Source organism: Podarcis tiliguerta (genome assembly GCF_965153285.1).
Source record: "Podarcis tiliguerta genome assembly, chromosome: 5".
In the NCBI taxonomy this organism is placed as follows: Eukaryota; Metazoa; Chordata; class Lepidosauria; order Squamata; family Lacertidae; genus Podarcis; species Podarcis tiliguerta.
The window spans coordinates 84,256,384-84,280,422 of NC_139538.1; the positions used below are offsets into that span (position 1 = coordinate 84,256,384).

The 24,039-nt window shown below is 38.8% G+C and overlaps 1 protein-coding gene across 23 annotated transcripts in view; it reads left to right on the top strand.

Annotated features, from left to right (window-relative positions):
* The window catches only part of GBF1 (golgi brefeldin A resistant guanine nucleotide exchange factor 1), an 84,051-nt gene that overhangs the window by 18,950 nt on the left and 41,062 nt on the right, over positions 1–24,039 (top strand). For all 23 annotated transcript variants that reach the window (XR_014511145.1, XM_083440253.1, XM_083440274.1 and 20 more), the window contains exons 4-8: positions 18,386–18,517; positions 19,149–19,267; positions 19,730–19,838; positions 20,244–20,304; positions 22,728–22,782. Coding sequence is in view for 22 of the 23 variants with exons in the window: in XM_083440253.1 (XP_083296379.1) it covers positions 18,386–18,517; positions 19,149–19,267; positions 19,730–19,838; positions 20,244–20,304; positions 22,728–22,782 (476 nt within the window). In the remaining variant the exon portion in view is untranslated. The remainder of the gene's footprint in view (positions 1–18,385; positions 18,518–19,148; positions 19,268–19,729; positions 19,839–20,243; positions 20,305–22,727; positions 22,783–24,039) is intronic.

The following is a 24,039-nucleotide window of genomic DNA, read 5'->3' on the forward strand; positions in this document are numbered from 1 at the left end:
ACAATAGAAGAGTGCATCTTCAGGGATGAAGACAAACTGTTGGTGAGTTACAGCACCTGCTGTGACTGTAGAGACCTATATGGGAGAGATGTGTTTAGTTGCTGCTGGGGCAGATGAAGGTGTCCAGTTATGTTGATGTAGGTGTACCACGGCATTTCTTCTTTTTGCTTTCCTCCCAATGATCATTCCTTCTCTGGTCACTGCTGTGGATAAAGTACCTGATTGATTGTCTCCAGGGATTCTGACATAGTGGGGTTAATGTTGCTAGCCTAAGCACATTTCAGAGGCAATATCATGAAAAAGTGTACTGGAAAAGAATAGTAATCAAAGCCTGCTTAGTAGTAGGCATTTGTATGTGTGGTGGAGTGTAAGCATATCCCTTTTGGGAGGCAATTCCACACCCCAAGTTCCCAAATCAAAAAAGGCTATATCCCTTGTACACCTGTATCAGAAGGGGAAAAGAAAGAAGGACCTCAGAAATTGAACTTTTTGTGAAGAAAGTCCATATGGGAGGAAGTGAAGTCTGAAATACCTTGGTCCCAGGCCATTTTAAACCTCTAAAGGTCAAAACCAACATCTTGAATTGTGCCTGGAAACAGTTTGGCAACCAGCACAGCTGGTGAAGAATTGCCAAAATGTGGATATGCTAGTTCCAGATAAAACCCTGTTGACTGTATTCTAGATCTGTTGAAGTTCCTGGACTTTCTTCAAGGGCAGTGCCATGTAAAGTACGTTACAGTAGTCTAACTTGGTAGTGTCTAATAAGTGAATGACTGGGCATGCCTGTTTCAGGAACGAACAGAGCTGGCATGCTGGAATAAGTTGGTATAAGGCAGTCCTTGTTGCTGGTTGGTAAAAGGTGCTGCCTGAGCCATCCAGTCATGCAGCTGCATCCAGGGGTACCCCAAGCTGTGTACCTACTGCTTCTGAGGAAGTGTGAGCCTATCAGTATACCTCTGTCAGATGACCGTGTTCCTCCCAGAATAGTGCTTCAGAATTGCCCCCAGGCAATTTGAACTGTTATTTCCTTCCCAAGATACTAAGCTCTCTCTCATTGCCATCTGATTATTTTTCACATTCTGATTACTCCCAGTCCTAATATCCATCGCCCAACAATTTCATGTAGATAGTTGAAGGCGGGCTAGCATGTTACAAGCAGTATTTTGTTTATTAGGGTATTTATATACCACTTAATTAACAAAGCTTCTGAGAGTTTCTCAGATAATAATAAAATCACAGAAACAGAAATGGCCTGTGGGCATGCAATGCCACATTATGACTAAGTAAAATTATATATTTTCTCCATTTCACTCTCTATGAGTGGGAACAAAAATTATTTGAGTTAAGAAAAGTTGTCATCCCTACAAGTTTAATGAAAATATTTAGCTTTTTGCAAGAATCAAGTAGGATCTCCATAACAGTATATTTCCAGTCAGCAGTGGTTTAATAGTTGTCATTCATACATTTATTTTAAACTTTTTTTTGCCCAGAAAATGGCTGTAGTATATAACTGCTGATTAAACTAACCTTCAGGAACTGTTAGTAATCCAGTCATGTGATATGTTGAATGGAATGTGGCAAATAACTAAATGGGTTTCTGTGAGGAGTCCTGAGCCTCACAAAGTTAAACAAGCACACAGTACCAGGCCTCTTTGTGTTTCTTTATTCTGATCAGGTGTCGGAAATGATTAGGATCAACTATTTTCTTTTTTTGTTTTGTTTCATTGGCTGATATCCCATGGTGTACTCGAGGAGAGAGAAAAGGGGACTAGGCTCAGCAGTTCTGCAGTGGTGTGCATTAACTTCTGTCTGACTGCAGATGGACAAAACTGCAACAGAATACCGATAGAAAACTTTTCTGAGTTTGGTGCCACTGTGTTGGCATCCACTGTTTGAAGTTACTAGAAGTGTTCTGCAAAAACTAGCAGCGTACTTGTTAGCCTACCATATGTGGTTGCAGATATATATTTTTTTAGAGATGAATTCTTCCTTAAATGCTGTGTGTGACATTGCCACAACTTCTGACACGCTGGCTCTCAACCCCTGGCATTTAACATCTTCATGCATCACCATTGCAGGAGATGAGGATGACCTCTGGAAGAAGCATGCCATTCTCAGTAACTGGTCATGAAATAGCAACCCAGGAGAAGATGCACATCTTTTCAGGTGTTCAGCAAAGGCTGTAAGGCCACTTTTTCAGGAGGACTTCGATGTAGTACTGTTGCTAAATAGAGCTGTATCTGATTGCTTTTAATCTGTTTTTATGTTCTTTTGCTAATCTCGTGTGTGGGTTTTTATTAGGGCTGGCACTCAATTAAATATACTTAAGTTGTCGAATTGTATTATTTTTAATTGGTTAAATATGCAGAGGAAAAAGCCTGCTTGCATTTAGATGATGTGCATACACATGCACACGAAAGCTCATACCAATAACAAACTTAGTTGGTCTCTAAGGTGCTACTGGAAGGAATTCTTTTATTTTGTTTCGACTACGGCAGACCAACACGGCTACCTACCTGTAACTAGAAATATTGCAGCAAGTATCAGTTTAGGAGAGACATTCACACAGGTGGGGCTACCTCTTCTAAGATGATGGCGGTGGCGATGATTATAATTATTAATAAATTATACAATACGCTTTGTCAAATATAAAAATATGCAATATAAACATCAAAACAGTTACATCAGTCTACTTATAATAATGATAAATAATAATAATGGAACACAGATGATAAGAAAATACAGATTTTATTTGCTATGGGAAGTTTCTATAAGTACATCAATTGGAAATAATTTTAATAATTAAATTTTTTTGATTAATTGGGGACACTTTTAATTGGATTAAAATGTTTTGATAGATTAAAATAACTAGTCAACCAAATGTTGCAGCTCTAATTTTTCCAGATTTTTGTTTTGTAAGTGGCCTTACAGCCTTTGCTGAACACCTGAAAAGATGTGCATCTTCTCCTGGGTTAATGCAGCAACTGATACATATGGTGGGGGACGAACTAAATTATTGGGGTACAATAGGGTAGAGGGACACATGTGGATTAGCTTTTTTGATGTAAGTTGCACTTGGTAGAATAAACCTCATGTTTGGCAAGAAGATTTCTCAGAACATAAAAGTTTTGAGAATGGTGTTGAAATTTTGTAAGACACATTATCATTATAAAGTTGGAAGGAATCTCAAATGTAATCTAGTCCAACTCTGCTGATTGCAGGAAACTCACTGTAACAGCATTCTTGATGGATATTGAGTGCTATGAAAGTGTGGCAGCTGTGCTATCATATCAGAAACTTGAATTGGCAAATCACATCAAGCTTATTTATGTTTTGTAAGAGAATAAATGAAAGGAGAATTTCCATAGCTGAACTCTTGTTTTTTGTGGCATTATGCTCCATATACACTGTATTACTTGACAGGGGAAAAGAGTGACTACCACCGTTGAAGACAAGGCAAGAGAAATACATATTGTGCCACCATCCAGATGTATGGAATGATGTTTGATCAGACAAGTTTATAGAAATGAAATTTATGTGATGTGGACTCAACAAGAATGTCACAACATATACACATTGGTGGGAACCACATACTTGTTTTTAGTCTGATCAGCCAATAGAGAGTGGATATACTCGCGAATCCATGACCCCATGAATCCTGATTATTGTCCACCTGGTGCTATGCTAAGCATCATCTTTAGTAAAAATCTGCCAAGAAAAAGTAAACATAGATGATGCACTGGTTGGTAGGTTTTGGGGGAACAAAAGCAGTTTGCCTGAAGGCTTCACTGAACCATTAAGTAGAAATGCCGTAACAATGAATACAATGTGTTCGTTTGGATTGCTATGTGTTTTAACAGCAACCTCATTTATTCCAGGGTTATGTGCTTTATGATGACGTAAGATATGGACCTCAGAAACAGTTTTACATATGAGTTGGTATCAGTACTATCATTATTGTCTTTGCAATTCTCATACCACATTTGTCACTAAAGTCAGTATTAAAAAAAGAATTTGCAGCTGAAAATTCCGTTCAAGCATCACAGTTACCATTACAGATAGATATGTGGTCTTTTGGATTATCCATTGTCCATCACAAGGTGCAATACAAGATTATGTTGACAGATTTGTAATTTACATTGTAAGAATATTGGTTGAATTTCCACGTATTAGACACTACAAATAGTCACAGCAAATACAGCATTGAGAGTACTCCCAAAACAAACCACTCAGGAGATCAAGAGGACATATGGTTGGGCATATAGCCGCAAGGACCTTGTTCACATTAGCTGATTGCATTAGGTACTTCATCTGGATTGCTATAACTGTAGATTCAAAGTAACTCCAAAGCTGAGCAGTTTTATCCTCAACATGTGTAACCAGTTGGTCACAGTGGGTCCTTGAATACTTCAGTTTCCCCTTCCCCAGGTTGGTCAAGGGTGCCATTGGGTGGTCGATAGACATGCCGCATCCCCAGTCTGTCTCTCCAGTCCAACCCTCTAAACCCACCCCAAGATCAAAAGCTTTTGTGGTAAAGCAGATGGTACTTCCTTGGACAATAGCAACACCTGTTTGCTGTTGCTGTTCTGAGTACCTACAGAGCTGAATTAGGTGAGGCCCACCCAGCTTACCCATCCATGTCTTGGTAATGCATGCTTTGTCAGTCCCTTCATCCACAATCAAGTTTTAGGTGAGCGTGGTCTTACTATGGACTGATCTGGTGTCCAGTAACAGCAGCACCAAACCGGAGGATCCAACAAATAAGTTACCAGAAACTTTTAGAGGATCAGGAGGGCTGAAACAATGAAGTTTTGAAGATCATGAGCTGTAATTGTAACTATACAATTGAACAGTCATGTTCGGTCGGAAGGTGTCACTGTGGTGCATTTTGAATTTGCCTGCTCTGATTTTTGCAGCTGTTACAGGACAAACAACTGCAGAAATAAAATGGAACAATTGTATTGGTAGCGATGAGGAGAATGAAGACAACTACAAATACAGAGTCTAGATTTGATTAGCAATTTTGTGCATTTCTTCATGTCAACCAATAATTGTATTACTCCTTTGTACTACTAATTGTGGTCACTTGCAAACACTGATACTCTTTTCAGTGTATGTTTATTAAATATGTTTGGTTTCTTTTAAATTCAAATATATTTACAGAGGTAATATTAACAAGTCACAATGCATATCCAACTTGTCCAATTACTTAAGAATTCCTAGTATTACAGTTCAGTATCCAGTTAAAATTGATTCTCCATTTATGTGAGGGAGTTAAATAATGGCTAACTCAAAAAAAAAAAAAAAAAAAAAAAAAAAAAAAAACCATTGAAAGGGATGTGAAAGTCCTATCTCCAAAAGCCCAATATGAGTGGAAAATTGCTTATAGACCACTTCTGTTTCAGACTGATCACTCAACTAATTTTTAATGTAGTGTGTTTTAAACATTAAAAGGTAAAGGAACCCAGGACGGTTAAGTCCAGTCAAAGGTGACTATGGGGTGCAGCGCTCATCTTGCTTCAGGCCGAGGAAGCTGGTGTTTGTCCACAGATAGCTTTCCTGGTCATGTGGCCAGCACATGATTTTAAAAATTATTGCTGCTCTTCACTCTTAAGCTGATGTACTGGTTTATATTGCCATCTCCAGGACTGGGATATATTTGTAAACACTGTTTCAGGAAAACTGAAATAACTTGTATAGCACACATATGAAGCTAGGGAGATAATTGGCTCATCTAGTCTGGTACATTGTTGGCAGCTTTCCAGGGTCTCATGCAGAGAGGTCTTTCCCAGTACACCTACCTGAGATCCTTTAACAGAAGCTGCCAGGCATTGAATCTAAGATGTTCTGCACATTAAGCAAGTACCATATTTTTTGCTCTATAAGACTCACTTTTTCCCTCCTAAAAAGTAAGGGGAAATGTGTGTGCGTCTTATGAAGCGAATGCAGGCTGCGCAGCTATCCCAGAAGCCAGAACAGCAAGAGGGATTGCTGCTTTCAGTGCGCAGCGATCCCTCTTGCTGTTCTGGCTTCTGAGATTCAGAATTTTTTTGTTCTTGTTTTCCTCCTCCAAAAACTAGGTGCGTCTTGTGGTCTGGTGCGTCTTATAGAGCGAAAAATACGGTACCCTCGCTGCTGTTACGTTCCTTGTCTTACAGAGTACTTTTTCTGTGTAAGTTGCTAAAAAAGTTAGCAAATGACCACAGATTGATGTGTAATAAATGAAATGTTGTGAATTTCAGTACTTTACATTTAGCCTAGTGCTACATTTTTGCAATATAGTCGTATGAGTCATTTTTAAAAAGGGGACGACGACACCCAATTTCAGCATTTTAAGGATTTTTAACAAATAAAAGTTGTTGTTTTGCTTTACCCTATGAAATGTTCTTTTCCTTGTAATCTTGGACTGGCTCATGTATTGCATGTTCCAGTAGCATTAACATTATTTGTTCCTAGGCATTGAAATATAGTTCAGAGGGTCTCTTATCTGTGTTACCACCTTTTGAGGAAATGTTATAACCTACAAGAAATATTGTGTCTTTGGTGGTGTCCCCAGATCTGTACCATTGACTCCTTTAGGGAGATAGTGAAAAACTTGCTGCTTTACCTGGCCTTTGAGCCTTGAGTTCTATGCCGTTGATTTTGATGAACTATGTTGTGCTCTGTTGTTGTTGTTATAATAATTGATTTTTCATTGAATTGTATTATTTTGTGTTCAATTACTGTTAGTCATATTTATTAGTGGTTAGTCACCTTGAGGACTGTTGGTCAAAAAGGGAGAGATTAATGATATAATTGGAATAAGAGATCACATTTCTGGAAATGCCAATTAACTGCTATTTCCTACAGCTTAGATTCATGAATCCTGAACTCAAGATAGTTATAACACTCTGAAATAATGATAATAAAATATCACTCACATGTGCAAAACTAAAATACAATTGAACAACAAAGCAGATATTAAAAATAAGACTGTTAGATTATGTGGCAGGATTTAGTTATAACACTTCTTACTATGGAAATATTATTAAATATTGTCTCCCCATATTTCAGACTATTTTGTTCCCAGCCTCCGTTTGAAGGAGGAAAAAATTGAATATTTGTTCTTCCATCTTCCTGCGTTCATCTTTCTTGGGTGGCCAGTTAAACTTGCACTGGAAATTCTGCCATTTCTAGTAGGCTGAGCCACAATATCATTTGGGTGTACAGTATGTCCAAATCAGTTTATTATTTTCAGATCTGGAACACTTTTTCCAACAGTAGTTCCCATGCCATACAGTAATAAATGACCTTCAGAAACATTTCTGAGCGACATATTTGTAACCCTGTGTAGAATTGATACTACATGCGAGGCTGTTTTTAACATGTCATTGCAAGTAACTCATTTTCTGAAGTGTTTTCTGGATTTTGTCTGGGGCACCATTCTAAGTTTCTAAATTTGATTTTCCATTACAACTGCTTTAGTACCTTCCTTGACAATATATGCAGAAGAGAAAACTGTTATCATGATTTCAGTTTGGCATTTTTTCCCTGTCTGTTATTCTGTAACTCCTGAATCCTGGAAAATGAAATGGTCTTCTTTGTTACTGCAGAGTACCTGCAGTGAAGGCAGGTATTCTGTGGAACATCTGTTTAATCTCTGAATGAAAACAAGGGTTGGAAACTGGTTTTTAGAAGTGGAGAGGAATTATTTCTCAGCTTGTGGACATGGGAAGTGCATGAGGCCTGAAGGTTTTCCTCCTTGTTCTTGTGGATTACAGAGTACAAAATAGAGCATTGGACATACTCTTCTTCAATGGCTTTGAAGTATCTGCTGTAAACAACTGTCAGAAATCAAGTGTATTTTGTTGGGTAGGTTATGTGTTTCTGTTTATTGGAGGTGACATTAGCAGTGGAGCAATGGCAAAAAGGCCATGTTGCCATTGCTAAATATACATCCCTGGCAGTCTGATAATAGGTTCCAGGAAGTTCAGTGGAAAATTAAAACAAAGCAACATTTATAGCTGATTGAACTTGAAAAGCAGTTTTCATGCTGAACGGCAAATATGTGGACTTCAGCATTCCAGGAGTCTGATGCAATCCCCGCTGGATGTGACTGACCTTGTGTGTACAGAATGGACTGTGGATACAGCAGCATGCAAAACTGCTTCATCTCTAAAGTGCTGTATGGGAAGGCAAATTTTGCTCCATACACAGAAACAATTCTTCTATACACATGCCTATATTTATATAGTACACAGAAGACTAAAAAACTTTTCTTATTACTTGAAATTAACACTTCTTAGTCCCCCAGTGAATCATAAACTTGATTTCCCCCATAATACTTGCATGTTATGATAATGCAGTGACTTTGCCGATTGAGAGTGTGTTGGGATGTTAAAGTGAAACTATTCAAATTGTTTCAATAACCTAATAATTTGGAAACTAACAGTACGGTAAGTTCCACTGAGCTCAGTTCCACTGCATAGGTGGAGAGACTTCTGTGTTTAAACACGGACAATGTTCTGAGGAATCAAGGTTTTTTGTGGCTTCCTGTAATGTTGTTTTGAACCAATTGAACATTAATTCCCAGTCCACATATTCTGCTCGTAGACCATTTAGTGTATAGACTGATAAAATATATAAAAAGCAGAATTTGTGTATTAGCTATGTGACAAAGTTGGAGAACAACATCATGGAAAATCTGGGGGTATGTTCCCATAGGGACATGATGGATTAGAAAAAATAGAGATAGGGGAGACTACAAAGGTGTAGGAAGGGTGATATGTTAGTCCAAAGCATTTCAATCTTTCTGACTCACTCTAGCAACTATAAATGCAAAATGTATTGCAGTCCATTATTCTGTGAGACTACTCAGATGTCAAGGAAATAAGCAACTACAGGTATCCTACTTTTAAAAGGCATCTGAAGGCAGCCCTGTTTAGGGAAGTTTTTAATGTTTAATGCTGTATTGTGTTTTTAATATTCGATTGGGAGCTCCCCAGAGTGGCTGGGGAAACCTAGCCAGATGGGCAGGGTATAAATAACAATAAATTATTACTATACTGCAACTGCAGTGATAGTCCCATATATGAGAACATTGCCTATGCCACCTTTTTTATCTGGCAAAATACAACTACTGAGCCTTTTCGTGGTTTTTTATCCAGGCCTTTTTCTCTAAGCTTTATCAAATATAGCTCAGTCGGTAGACCATAATACTCTTAATCTAGGGGTTGTGGGTTCAAGCTCCACCTTGGGCAAAAGATTCCTGCATTGCAGCTGATTGGACTAGATGACCCCCATGGTTCATTCCAACTCTACTATTCTATGATTCTGTGAACAATCCTATGCACACATACCTGGGAATAAGTCCTGTTGAACACTATGTAGCTTGCAGCTTACAGGATTGCTTTATTGTTCTTCAAGAAAAATAGGATTAAGTTAAATAAATGTTGAAAAAATTAAGTTTCTTAGTTTCCCCCATTATTCAGGCTACATTTTATACTTAAATTTTCATTTTATGATACTCTGCTTAGTTCTTAAGATTAGAAATTGGTTCTAATGGAATGTTCTAATGGAATGTAATAGAATGGATTGTATATATGTTTTGCTTCTATAGTTGCCCTGAGGAAGAGTCCTAAGATTTTAAATTAATAAACAGTGGTCCCAGGACAGAACCCTGTGGCATCCCACTTGTCACTTTTTTCCAGAATGAAGAAGAACCGTTAGTGAGCACTCAGTCAACCAGCTACAAAGCCACCTAACAGTTACCTTGTCCTTCCCACATTTTACCAGCTTCTCTGCAAGAATATCATGAGGGACTTTGTCAAAAGCCTTACTGAAATCAATATACACTACGTCCATAGCATTCCCCTGAGCCACCAGTCTTGTAACTCTCTCAAAAAAATAAATCAGATTAGTCTGGCATGACTTGTTTTTGAGAAACCCATGCTGGGTGTTAGTAATCACAGCATCCTTTTGTAAGTGCTCACAGACCCTCTCTATTTTTCTGTTTGGTGCCTAGCTATCATGCCTTTTATCTGATGGTTAATAAGAAACATCCACACTAAGGCTTAATGTAGTAAACAGAATACTTCTATTAGCGAATAGTAATGCCAAATTAAGACCTAGTAACAGATTTTCTAGTGTACTAGGAAAGAAGCCTGAAGTAGTCTGAGTCAGGAAAGTTGGTGTGAAGGCTACTTATGAGTAAGAGAGATGAAATTAATTTTAATATCTTACTCTGGGTTTTTAACTTTGTATTCTTCTGTTTCTCCTATGAGAAGGAGTTTTACTGTCTGATTTGACTGAAACATTATGATGCAGTTATTTTATGAATGAGTTGGAGAGGATGCTGAGAGCTGCATGGAATGGTTCAAGGAGACTGCAATAGCCTAGTGGAATTTTACTGTATTACACAATATTTTTGAAACTCCTCTTAGTTTGGAATTTGGTGTGTGCTGTTCAGGTTGTGTGTGTGAGGAAAGCAAATATCAAGTCCCCTTGCATACAGAACTAGAATCACAGTTCTTTTTATCTAGGCTGCAATGAAACACTGGGAAAGGGCTTGTGTAGTGGGGTATAAATAGTAAAGTAAGGTGTTTCTCATGGAAATGAGAAGAGAGGAGCAGAGGGATGCTTTTAATTATTGGTCAATGGGTAGGCTTCAGTTGTAGTGACATCTGGTAGAATTTTACAAATGTGGATTTCCTCCCTCTGGCTCTGGAATGATCTGGTAGTACTCTTTTGTACTTTAACCAAAATAGATGTCAGCTTAACATAAGAGATGGCATTACTAGAGTGTATTGAATTCATAAATTCAAAGTAATTTAACTGAGTAGCTGCCAAGTAGAGCATTTAATCAGGGCAGTTCTTACCATGGTCATACTCACGTACATAAGACCATTGACTGTCTTGACGATTGACTGCCTTGTTTTGGCAGCTGAGGTTTCTTTTAAACAGAGACCACAAGGCACAAATTGACTAGCAAATCTCAGTTTCAGGAATGTGACAGCTATCTTTGAACCATCTGACACACAAATGAGAGGCGTTCCAACCCTTCCCTTCACTTTATGGGGAAGTAGAATTGGACAAAGTGCTCCCAAACCTACTCTCCTCTTTTCAAGTTCCTGTAACATTTTACAGAGTCTGTGCACTTGGCAATTTAATGGGAGATTAGCCCCTCAAACTGAGTGTAAGCCACCTTTGGGATAGGGGATCAAGATAGCAAAAGGAGAGAAAGAGGTAATATGCTTTAGAAGTTTGGAGACACATGGTAGGCTAGTAACTGGTGAGACAGGATGGGTCAATGGGTGTATTTTTAAATACAGAGTGGTGTGCTTGAATGTAATAGGGCAGGATCCAAAGAAGAGGAGAGATAATGGCAGCAGATATAGCAATCAGGAGTTGGGAGAGATTTTATCAGAAGGATGTTAGATGTGGAAAATTGGATAGTCATTTTGTCAAGTGAGATGTGTGGAAAAGGTTGAAGAAAGGTACCCAGGATAGCAGAGCAAGCAGGAGTAACAACTGGAAATGAGCTCCCTCCTTCTTATAAGCATATTCTCTAGGGGCTCATGTTGTCACAGATAGCCACCCTTTGGCAGCCATCTTCACTGGCTCTCCTGGATTGTGCTAGTTGAACTCGGTAGAGGAGTTGTTGTTATTATTTTTACCAAAATAAGCAAAGCAAAAGACAAACACTTGCTTGGTGGTGTTTAATATAAATGGAGCTACTTTGTGTTGCAAACATAATGTTAAATTTCTGGCACTCTACAGAACTTTAAAAACTTTATAAAATGAATGATAACAGCAAGTGTTTCTTGCTGTATTAACATTTTTTCCACCTTTGACACAAGAAACGGTAGCTTTCTATGAGTAGAAAATTCATTCCAACAGTTACTTGTGCAAGCAAGTCCATTGAAAGGGCCATAATTTATGAGTTTTGTTCTGTGCTGGGAAATTGAGCAAACCAGCTGCTCTGTGGCCCTTGCCTATTCTTCAGGGTTCTCAGTACTACTGGTTATCAGCAAAAACAATAGTGAATAAGCATTAGCTATGCTAGCTTCAGCTGCCCAAAAGATTTGCAGTGGAGTGGTGGTATGACTGAGTCTGCTGGGGATTCAACGCCCCATGTACCGGGAAGGGGGGCGGCAAATATTTACAGGGTTCATTAATCTTCTTACTCTTGTTTAGGCTTTCCCATGCTGCCCTCTGGCTCTTGTTGGGTGGAACAGTTACTATTTTTTGAATAACCTGAAACAGCCAAGATTAATATTAATCCCCTTAATACTGTCGTCAGTACTTAGATGACTTTGGTATCCTCCCCAACTAACTGATGTGTTTTATTAAATGAACATGTAAGATTTAGACTGAATACAACTCATTAGAACATACATCAAATGAATGTTTCGGCCACATTGTTTTGTTTTATTTACTACTCCTTGTCCATAGTTACCCACTTTTGGATTATCAACTGAATCAGCAATTTCACGCGTGTGTAGGGAAGGGAGGCAAAACTTATATACCTCTTGTATACAGAATTAAAAAATAAAATTAAAAGACAGATTACAAATGATATATAACTGAAATAATTCACAATGTATTCAATTTATTTGCTTTAATATTTAGTAGTAATGGACACAGTGTCTGTGATATTTCTTACCGAACAAAATCCAGATTTATATTAGTGCTTTATAATCAAGAATTAGTCAGAGTGGATCTTTGCCAATTAGGTGGCAAACAACAATATGATCATGTGAATGTATGATTTTTCTGTAAAGTCACTGTAGAAAATCATGAATTAATAGTTATTGTGCATATATTGCCTGTTACTTCAGTTTGCAACATGACAACATGTGTTTGTTGTCACTTTTGCCATTATTTGTGATCCATTTTATTTTTATAGCGGTATTTTGTACATTTGCAGTTATGGTTTTTTTTGTTTCCTTTACTGTTTTTAACAGACAAACTCTTTTACTTGAATTAAAGTATAAATTGTGAACAAAAATAGAATGTAGCCCATATTTTTACTTTCACATCTGCATGTATGATCCTGATTGCCCCCTGGCCTGGTTTTCCTCATCACCTCTGCCACTTTGGGTGCAATTCCATATATTTGTAGATGAAGGCATGTTATGCCGTTGCTGCCACTGCTGCTTCACACAACTGCAACAGTCTTGTTTTCAGAAATGAAAATGTTACTTTTGCTGCTGCCGGAACACATCACAAAAATAGAAGGCGTTTCCCAAAACATTGGCACAGAAAAGATACAGTGATCATTTCATGATACAATTAAGCCAATTTAACCATTGTCTTTTGAGCAATATTCTGCATAGCACAATAACAAGCTGGAAAGAGTATGTAGATGATTGGCATCCAGCAGTTTATCAGTTCTTTAAATAAATAAAATGAAATTGTGTAATGAGAAATAGATGCACATGTTGTGCACCCATTAAAATGCCTTCCCTATGTTTTTCATTGGACATTATGGTGGAAGTGGGAGGTGCTAACACATCTGCTTATCTGCACTTGGACAAAAACTACTCACGTCTTTGCAAGAAGATGAAATTACATTAGATTTTTGTGTGTATGTGGTGCTTTCTTTTATTAGCTTGAAAACTTCCATTAAGTTGGATCTTTCAGTAAAAAACAGAGGTGGGGATTGTGTCATGGTTCTCTGACATGGCCATGCTGGGTCCTCTTGCCCAGTAAATCCATGGAGTCACCAGGCAACAGGAAAATCTGCCAGGTGACAGCTGCATTTCAAGTTTCTAGGCTGCAGCTGCTGCCTGTGTTATTATGCACACCCAGCTTCAGGGGGAAGCTGTCTGGAGAGACCTGTTGCAGCCTCTCTGCTCAAGCTGTGTGCTTCCTAGCTGCCCTGATCCAGGAAGTGGAGTGGGAAGAGCAGGAAGCCTCCTTTTGCAAGGCCCATCTTCTCATTCCATTAATTCCCCACCCCCCACCTTGATGCTTATAGAGGAAAAACTCTGGATACTGCCAGTGAATTATATTTACCTTGATCATAAGCAAGCCTTAAATCTTTAGACAGCATATTCAGAAGACAGGAAGGAGTTAATCCTTTATTAGTGGTGCATTTTCCTAAAAGTTTAAACATGTGCTGCAGCCATGACTTAATTTCACACTAGTTCATTTCAGCAGAAAACACAACTGACTGTGTTGCAGAGAAAAGGCAGCCAGCCGCCTTACACAGTTGTTTCACCTGCTGGGTTCTATCAGCAAAGTTAGTGACACATTCCAAGGAATGGCAAAGCCCTTCAACAGCACTCCACATGTGAAACAAAATGAGATATAGCCATGCAAATGGCATGGGAGAAAGTAGCCTTACTTTGCATCCTGTTTTAAAGAACCATGCTAAGGAGACAGTCACAAAAGATACCCATTGGTAACAATTTGGAAACTGTAATATCTGTGTTTACCACTTCTTAAATAAGTTCTCCTGCGTGTTTTTTAAAAAATAAAAATTTACCTGTCCAGCTCCTCTTGTGTGTTTAAACATTTATGTCCTTAGAGGTCCAGACATTTCAGCTACAGTGTGGTCTTATCAACTATCTTCTCTTTCTCCTCCTGCATGTTCTCTTCATTGTTTTCCCACTATTTACATTTACATAACTAATCCTTAGACATGATAGTCAACAACAATAGAAGGTATGTCTGATTTTGACTGGAACTACAGTGCAACAAGTGGAAGCTTAATCCCTTCCCAACTGTAATCCCAATGAAAATCCCTCAGCCTTAGAAAACAAGATCTCAATGACAACTTTTATGAAAGGCTACTATTCATGCCTGTGTGTGTTTCTTCACAATTGCAGCTTAGGAAGAAAGGGTTAAACCTTCCCTCTCCATGTGCTGTGTAGTCCTGATGAAAAGCACCCCCCTTGTTTTCTTTAAAACCCTGGTATAGTTTCTAATGATCTTTTTAGCACTACATGTCTTGTCCTAAGATTTGCTGTTCTATTCATGTATTTATTCTTTCTCAGTTCCGGCTCTCTACCTGTGGAATTTGCTGCCTCCCAGCAGATTATCATTATTTATTTTTTAAGAACCATTTTACAGCAGAATCTGCAACCCTATCAGTTTAAAATTGTTTTCTTAAAGTAAGAAAGAGACTTTGGCCTCCAGTTTCCATGTACCTTATTTCTGCCATGAAGTGTTTGGTTTCTCATTTAACTTTTGTACAACATTTTGTTTTACAATGCTATGGAAATGATATCAAAAAATCTTATCCACAACCGTACATCTTTAATGTACAAGTAATATATTTTAATGCATATAAAGATCGGAATACAGTGGTACCTCGGGTTAAGTACTTAATTCGTTCTGGAGATCCGTTCTTAACCTGAAACTGTTCTTAACCTTAAGCACCACTTTAGCTAATGAGGCCTCCTGCTGCTGCCGTGCCGCCGCTGCACGATTTCTGTTCTCATCCTGAAGCAAAGTTCTTAACCTGAGGTAATATTTCTGGGTTAGCGGAGTCTGTAACCTGAAGTGTATGTAACCTGAAGCGTATGTAACCCGAGGTACCACTGTAGTTGACCCAAGAATGGTTGTCCACTTTTTCACATGTTATTTTACATATCTGACACCTAAGTGAATCTTTCAGTGATTCGTATACAAAGACCGTAATGTTTTTGGTACAATTATTAATCCTTGTTTTGGAAGAAAAGAGAACTCTAAAGTGCCCCTGTGGCTTTCTTTTTTGGCTTTCTTAACCATTGGAAAACCTATGATATTGTACTCCTTTAAGGGTTGTTTCAGCATCTCCAAGGCCTTGGCCAAAGATAGACGAAGCTGCATTATTCTGAGTCAGATCATTGGCCCATATTGACCATTATTGTCCACTGTGCTCTGACTGGCAGTGAGGTCTGAGGTCTCTGGTAGAGGTATGCTAATCAAGATTTTTTCTTTTCTTGGTAGATATGAGTTGAAACTGTGGTAATTACAGTATTGTGTAGCACCTTTTCATTTCAAAGAAGTACCAAGGCGGTTTACAGAAAAGCTTTGAAGGAAAGCTAAGTAGACAGATGTAACAGCCAAGACAGTTAACTGAGAACAAAGCTGAAATTCTTGTTTTCAGGCTCTCTAGAACAATAGAATGGGACGCGGGTGGTGCTGTAGGTTAAAAAACAGAGCCTAGGGCTTACTGATCAGAAGGTCGGTGGTTCGAATCCCCGTGACGGGGTGAGCTCCCGTTGTTTGGTCCCTGCTCCTGCCAACCTAGCAGTTCGAAAACACATCAAAGTGCAAGTAGATAAATAGGTATCGCTCCGGCGGGAAGGTACATGCTCTGCTCTGGTTTGCCAGAAGTGGCTTAGTCATGCTGCTCACATGATCCGGAAGCTGTACGCTGGCTCCCTTGGCCAATAAAGCGAGATGAGCACCGCAACCCTAGAGTCGTCCGCGACTGGACCTAATGGTCAGGGGTCGCTTTACCCTTTGGCTGGAACAATAGAGCATTTTCTTTGACAACAGAGTGAATTGGGAATGAAGAAGTTATTCATAGTGTGCAAGCCATGAAGAGCTATGGATAGTTACTGAATTTAAAGTATTGCTGTAGAAGTTTTTAATTTCTCCTGGGCTTTTCAATTGCCTGCTTCCTTAGTTTTGGCCAGTTATCTTGAAAGAAAAATCTGGTATGAAATCCCACATTGGAGTAGTGACTGAAGAATTCCATAGTGTGTTACAATGTAATTGGTCTTTTTGACATGTGTCAATTTCTATTTGAAAGGTAAAATGAGTGCTTAAATTGACACACTTCAAAACTTGATTCAGAGCATTCTGTCTGTGCAGTTCAAAGGAATTCCTTTGGGTTTCATTTAGCTTTACTGGGGTGCTGGAGCAGTTGCTTTCTCATGTTAAGAGAATTTTGGAAACTTTGCTTTAATTCTTAGTAAATCCAGGATCAATAACTATCAATGTTTGGTCACGGGGCAGACACATTTGTCATGGGGGGATTGCTTGCATTTTGTCTTAGTAATTTCATTTGGAGTTAAAATCCGTTGCCATAGACAGTCTACAAGCACTGAGCCTTGAAGTTGCTGAGAATTCATTCATGTCAGGGTCATGCAACTCTCAGATCAATTACTTTCTCGTGAACCTGTCTTTGAAAACAGTTTGGAAGCTACAACTGGTACAGATGGCAAAGACTTCCTATGAACAATCCTATAAAGTCTGGTTAAGGTGCACAAGTATTGCAAATATACTCCATACTTAATTTGTTTTTAAATAACAGGTGTTTTTGTTTTTTTTAAATAATCATCAGAGTTAAGCTGGGAAAGGACAACTGTCAGATTCACATGAGTGAATTCTCAGCACCTCCACTGTTTGCCAAGGATTTACTAGATTGATTCTACTGCAGTTGAGTGGATGTCATTACAAAAAGAAGGACTCTCTATGATGCTGGCATATACGGTTTCAGATGTATGTGTGTGGAAAAATCCTGGTTGTACAACAAATTGAGAATATTTTATGCATTATAGCCTCCTCAGCTCTATTACTTATTTTTATATGTATTTCTTCTTTTATAGGATTGTGCATGTGATGGGATAATGATTGGGTTCTGTTGCTTTTTATATTTCATATGTTTCAGTTGTACAGTGCTTTGCCTTGTTGAAATAGTCATGAAACCATTGTCATGAAAGGCCATAACCCCCAAGCGATGGCCTTCTGCCCATCGGAAGGCAACCCAGTCAGATGGGCGGCATACAAATAATAAAATTATTATTATTATTATTTTATTATTTTTATTATTCTGGTAGGCAGCTCATCTGATGGTTTCCTAATAAACATGAGTGATTAGAGAAGTTTGGTGCTGCAAGTATTTGTGGTCCTTCTACACTTTGAGAATTGTGTGTCTAAGGTTATTTTCATTATGTGCTATAAAGGAAAGTAAATTGGTCTTCAACACATTCTTTTATATGTATTTGAGGTCTCCAAGGCAAATTATTAATGACTGTTGTAGCTGGTGGGTGCTGAGTGGACCTGGATTTTTGTCTGTGTGGCTAATATGATTGCTGGCATTCAATCAAAATGCTACCATTTCTCTTAGTGAATTGGCCCCGGTATGCCCAGTATGCCACATGTTTGTATTTAAGCAGTGAAACTCGGTCAGGAGTTTACCAAAATATTAAGTTTTATAATCTCTCTGTGCTTGTGTTCCATCCTTCTATTCCCTCTTCTGGGCCTTGTCTTTTTAAATTTTTATTTTTTCCCATGCAGTGTTTAACTTATTTGAAACTTTACATTACATAAATGAAATTGCTCAGTGTGTTGAATCATGGGTTTGCAAGACTTGAGTCTGAGAAGGGGAGACATTGCTCTTCCTGCACTGGAGGTGATGTTACATGGTGTTTTTAATAATGTTGTGATTTGTCTTTTGCTTTAGAGCTTTCAGCCATTGAGCCTATTGTCTTCCTTCGACCTTTCCTGGAAGTTATTCGTTCGGAAGATACTACAGGCCCCATCACTGGATTGGCCTTGACATCTGTAAATAAGTTCCTCTCGTATGCACTAATAGGTAATGATTTGGAATAATTGTTTTGCCTTCTCATGTCAGCTACATAATTTCACGCAGCTGAGTGAATGTCCCAGAAGAAGGACCACATTTCAATTCTGGGCATGGAGGAAGATACTTTATCTCCTCCCTGCCCTCAGCAGATATACCATATGCTTCTGGGGGAGGGAAACTGAGCCATTTGGAAAATACTGAAAACTGATTACAACTGAAGAATGGAAAGTATATAGAGTAATATGTAGTGGTACTTCAAAACCAATATCTTTGGGGATCCTTTTACATTAAGGGTGGCATAAAAATGCAGCAAATAAGGACTGATCTTTTGTACAACAAATTTTGATGCAGATTGCAAAAGGATTTGGTGTGAGAACCAAGCTACCAAAGTTGGAACTAAAGATAATAAATAGCACAATCTAATTACTGGAGTATTAAATGCATGGAATCAATCCATTGCCAAATAAGAATTTATCTTTTGTTGAACCCTAACTTGAACTGTGATTCTAATCTGAGTAAAGAGAGCTTTGGATGAAACGCAGGGAATGGAAAGGAAAGCCATGGAAATAAGAATGGAGAATTTTGCTGTGGTGCAAAATTCCCCTGGTTTGATAATGTCAAAAAATTATCTGTTATACAGATTCTAACCATGAGGGCACAGCTGAGGGAATGGAGAACATGGCAGATGCTGTCACACATGCCCGGTTTGTGGGCACAGACCCTGCGAGTGATGAAGTTGTCCTGATGAAGATCTTGCAGGTATGTGGAACAAAGGGGAAATTAGTGTAATGTCTTGTGCCTGGTACCCTGTTAATCTTGTTTCATGGAGACCGGATTGGGGAAGGAAAAAAGGGGTTGGGACTTCTACTTTAGTTTTCATCAATGTTTTTAAACTTAGGACTCTTGTACTTGCACTAAAAGCTTTCCAGTTCAAAATAATCCTCAACTGGATTTAGAGAGGAGTTTTTTTTATCTTTTGTAGTGAAAATTAGGCTTCCTTGGTGTGGTAGAGTGAGGGGTGAGAGCCCAATCACAGTACATGGCAAAGCATTGTTTGCTTTCATTCATTAAAGTGAGAGTAATAGCAGTTATGGCATGCAAGAGATGTAATCCCCCATTCCCTTCCTTCGGTTGAAGTTTTCAGATATTCTCTGTTGTTGTACATGAGTTCTCTTCCTGACACTGCTGTTGGAATGTCATCTTTATTTGTTCTTCTTTCAGGTCCTGAGGACTCTTCTCCTGACGCCAGTTGGAGCTCATCTCACCAATGAGTCAGTCTGTGAAATCATGCAGTCTTGCTTCCGTATATGCTTTGAGATGAGACTTAGTGGTAGGTTTTCAATGCAAGAAAGCAAACCCCAAACTTTCCCAGATGGGTAATGGTTTCTAGGAAATGACCAGAGCTCTGTCTGCAATATGAGTATGTGCTGGAACATAAACAAGCGTAAAATATGCTAAATATGCGCAGTTGAACTTAGTAATAATAAAAAAGGTGTTTGCAGACCACTTTTTGCTCAGTTGCTTGTGTGTTTCTTTCACTCACCCGCTGTTTCAGCTCTGTAGCGCCACTTAGTGTACCTTTGCACATTCTGCTGCACAGCTGAGGCTGAAGCTGGTTTTAATAAATTTTCAGTAATCCTTTGTAAACAACACTTGGAGGGGAGTCTACTTGGAGAAGCCTCTAGATAATATCACACCAAGTAATGACACCTGTGTTATTTGTTTTTGTCTTCAGAGTTATTGAGAAAATCTGCAGAGCACACTCTGGTCGACATGGTGCAGCTGCTCTTCACAAGGTAAACCTCCTTGTGTTTGTCTCAGCACAGCTCAGGTGGCCCTTCAAGGACAGGAAGAATCCACACTTCAGTCGGGGGTGGGTGGGTAGGCAGGCGTGCTCCGGAAAAATCACCCAGTCCAAGCATTATCTGGTCCATGCAAATGCTTGGTCCTTGCTGAGGCTCATTCTTAGCATGCTAACTCTGGTTTAATGTGACATCCAAACATGGCAATAGTGTTGGAAATGGTGCAGAACAATGAGAACATGAATGGTTTGCCACTATTAGTTTTAACTGTGCTGGTTTAGCAAAAGGGTTTATGTTTCAAACAACATGCATCTGAGACGCTTTTTTAAATGCAGGATCCAGTTGGCTTTTACTACTCAATGTATTTCCAGTTAAGATGATTTGTTCCTGCTTACTGAAGTACTTTTTCACCTTGGTTCACTGTGAATCTGGGAAAACTAATTTGGATAATTTGTCTGTGACAAGGAGTCTGTGCCTGAGTTATAAGCTTTCCAACATATCCTGATACACTTTCCAGTTACTGTACCACAGCATTTATTCTATTATGACCAAGGATTTTCAAGAGTATTTCATACTAATCTAGATCAGATTGAGTATTTCGTATATTTGCTGTAGGAAATTGGGACACATAATGCTTAGGTTTTAGAATGTAAAATGACGTTGCTTACCTTTTGTACTGTTGTAGTTCTGATATTTTAAAAATGGGTTATTAATAGTTTTTTATCTATATTTCACTCTTAACTATTCAGTTGGATGTTTCCAGAAGATATAGTTAGCTTCTGAAAAGGACAGAAAGGCAAGCTACTCTGTGTACAAAGAGCTATAGGTTTCCAGCATCTTTGAAAGCCTGCTATCTCACTCAGTAAGGATGCAAAATGATAAATGATATATGAAAGAGAGCCCATTTGTCTGTGGTACTTTGTAACCCCAGACATCATTAGCATCCTGAGCTAACTATGCATTTCCTAGTTGCTACTTGCAGATTTTGGTTTAGACTTTTCAGGTAGGCCCTCAGATATTAAGCTGCCTTGATCAAAGGACTGTGATAGAAAGTGAACATTGAACACCATGCATTTTGCATATGGGAGAAGCCTACTAGAGACTGATATTGTAATAGAAATGACGCTAGTTGTTCATGGAGGGTAAGTCCTAGCAGGAGATTCCAAGTACTGCTTTACTCTGTGGTCTTTGATTAAAAGGGCCAAACCTTAGAAGGTGAAAGTTTCACTGAATAGCCTGGCAGATCACATGAATATCAAAAGCATTTCTCTGCCTTTTGCCTCAGTTCTTATCTGAGCTGTACAACCCACTTACCCACCAGCTGATTTTAAAAGCTCCAGGTAACTGTGTGCCCTTAAGCCAGCCCAGGACACAGCTTAAGGACCATTTTGAGTTTTAGGAGCCAAGAAACTCTAAATGGAATTTCTTTGACCCAACTGAGCTAAAACTTGTGCAGATATATCTATCTTTCTATTTCTTGTTGTTTGTCATTAACCATTTATGGGTATAAATAATAACAATGCAGATTTATTAGATCTTATGTCTACATTGTTAGCATTATATATACTTCAGTGCTTTATTGTATTTTTCAGTTAAAAGTTTTGAATTAAAAGATATCTTCAGTCTTCTGCAGACCTCAAAAGTACACTTGAAACAATTTATTAAGTTCTAATGAGTTGAGCTGGGGGACTTATCTGCAAGGACTAAAGAAAGATAGCTCATTCACAGTGGTTCTATGCTGAGGGAGGCAGTCTACCTCCCCCCGAACCCCCCCCCCCAAATAAATCCATTCCATCTGCATCCAGCAAGGCAGTTCTTAATTAGTTTTTACTATGTGGCCAACCCTGCATTTTCAGTAACAATAACCATGTTAGTTAGGCCTTTTAAAAGAAGAAGACTCTTGGCTATAATGTAAAATGTGAATATTGGTGAAAATGCACATACATCTAGACATTCGACTTTGCTTTTCTCATCCATTCCAAAGTAAGTGCTCTACTGAATTAATGGGTCCATATAGAGAAGGATTTCTTCTTCTTCTTCTGGACTGTTAATGTGTTTTAGATACTTCACTTTCTACCATGCTAGGGCTGGCAACACCCAGAGCTAAAGAGCAAATGTTTCTTTAGGTGTGTCTGTGTTAGGAGTCAAAAGATTAGACTTGACCCAGTCATTTTCTGAAAATGTGAATTCAAGTCAAAGCTCTGACCTTTAGTCATGACCCATGAACTGATAAGACTGATTATTCCTTTTTCTGATTATTACACTGTAGTGTAACTTTTGATCAGAAGAGGGCAGATAAACCATATTCCAAGGGGAAGCCTTCAGGGAACTGCAATTCTACTCTGTTTGCTGCCAGGCAGGAAGAAGGCCTTCCCTTATTCCTTGTCCTTAATATATGTATTTTCTTGTTGTTTCAGATTACCTCACTTTAAAGAAGAGCCTAAGAGCTACGTAGGGACTAACTTAAAGAAGGTAAGACCCAAACTGCTGATGGATTCTTTGCTTCTAAGTGTTTGTAGTTATGCTATTCTGGGGACAGGTGGGACAAATGTACATAATGTATCAGTGGCACAGCTCTGAATCTTGTGCAGGCTTATCTAAGAAATGAGTTTGGGTTATGGCTCTTTATGCCAGTGTGAATCAGTCAGTCATCAACTGTATCGCTTCACGCAGACATTGTAAGGAAGTGACTTCTGCGAGCCAGATCTGTTGCCTCCTTCCATTAACTGGCAGCTTTCTTTTGTAATCTTTGTGCACCTGAACAGAGTCGACATCAGGAAATTTTTAGAGTGTTTGCTAAGGAACTGACCTCATGTCTCCCTCCCAGAACAGGGATGTGCCCATGCCTCAAAGGGTGGGCTGAATAGCTTCCCACTCAGTTCTTTTCTTGCTGACATGTGGGCAGCAGCTCGTGTGTTTTAGTAAGCATTTGATTGTTTCTTTACTTGGGTCTATTTCTCCTCTCTTTCTCTGCCCCTTTGTTCTCCCTTCTTTCTTATTGGGCTCCAAACTCATTCTCCGTCTCTCTCCTTTTTAAGGAGATAGGGATCCCTTTTCTTGTGACCACACATCAATCATTCAGCAGTCATCCTTCAAAAAGTGTTATTCTTGTGGGAGTAAATGTCCCAACCATCACCAAGGTCCCTGTCACCTGGGAGGGCGTGGGGCTGAACAGTAAAAAGAAGCAAAGAAGTCTGTAGCTTAGCCTGTACTGTAATAACAGGGGTATTTTCTTCCCTGTCAAGTTATACAGGGAACTTTATCAGACTCATAAGGAATATTCAGGACAACAATTTTCCTATTCATAAATCTGATTTGTACAAGAGAGAAAATTCAGTTAACCTTCTGCAACTTCGATATATTCAAGAGCAAAGTGCTATAGGGTGCATGCATAGGTCTCTTCCTAGATTGATGCATTAGGAAACATTTTGAGCTCAGGATTTGCACCAACAGGCTCAGTAGTACTTCTGATGGTTTATGCTTGCAAATACAGGTATATGCTGTGTTCAAATTAAGAGTGTGTCACATAAAGCAAGCCTTAGATGTAAAAGGTGGAATGCTTTTCTATAAGCATATCCTGTGTGAGAGCTTTTCATTCATCAGTGGGTGGCTCCTTCATCTCATAGAGGCCTTGATTTTCACTCTTACTGTCCTCCTTTGCTTTTCATTGTGTGCTTTACATCATTCCTTGCATTGTTACATGGATTCTGTCTTTGGGTTTAGTTTTCT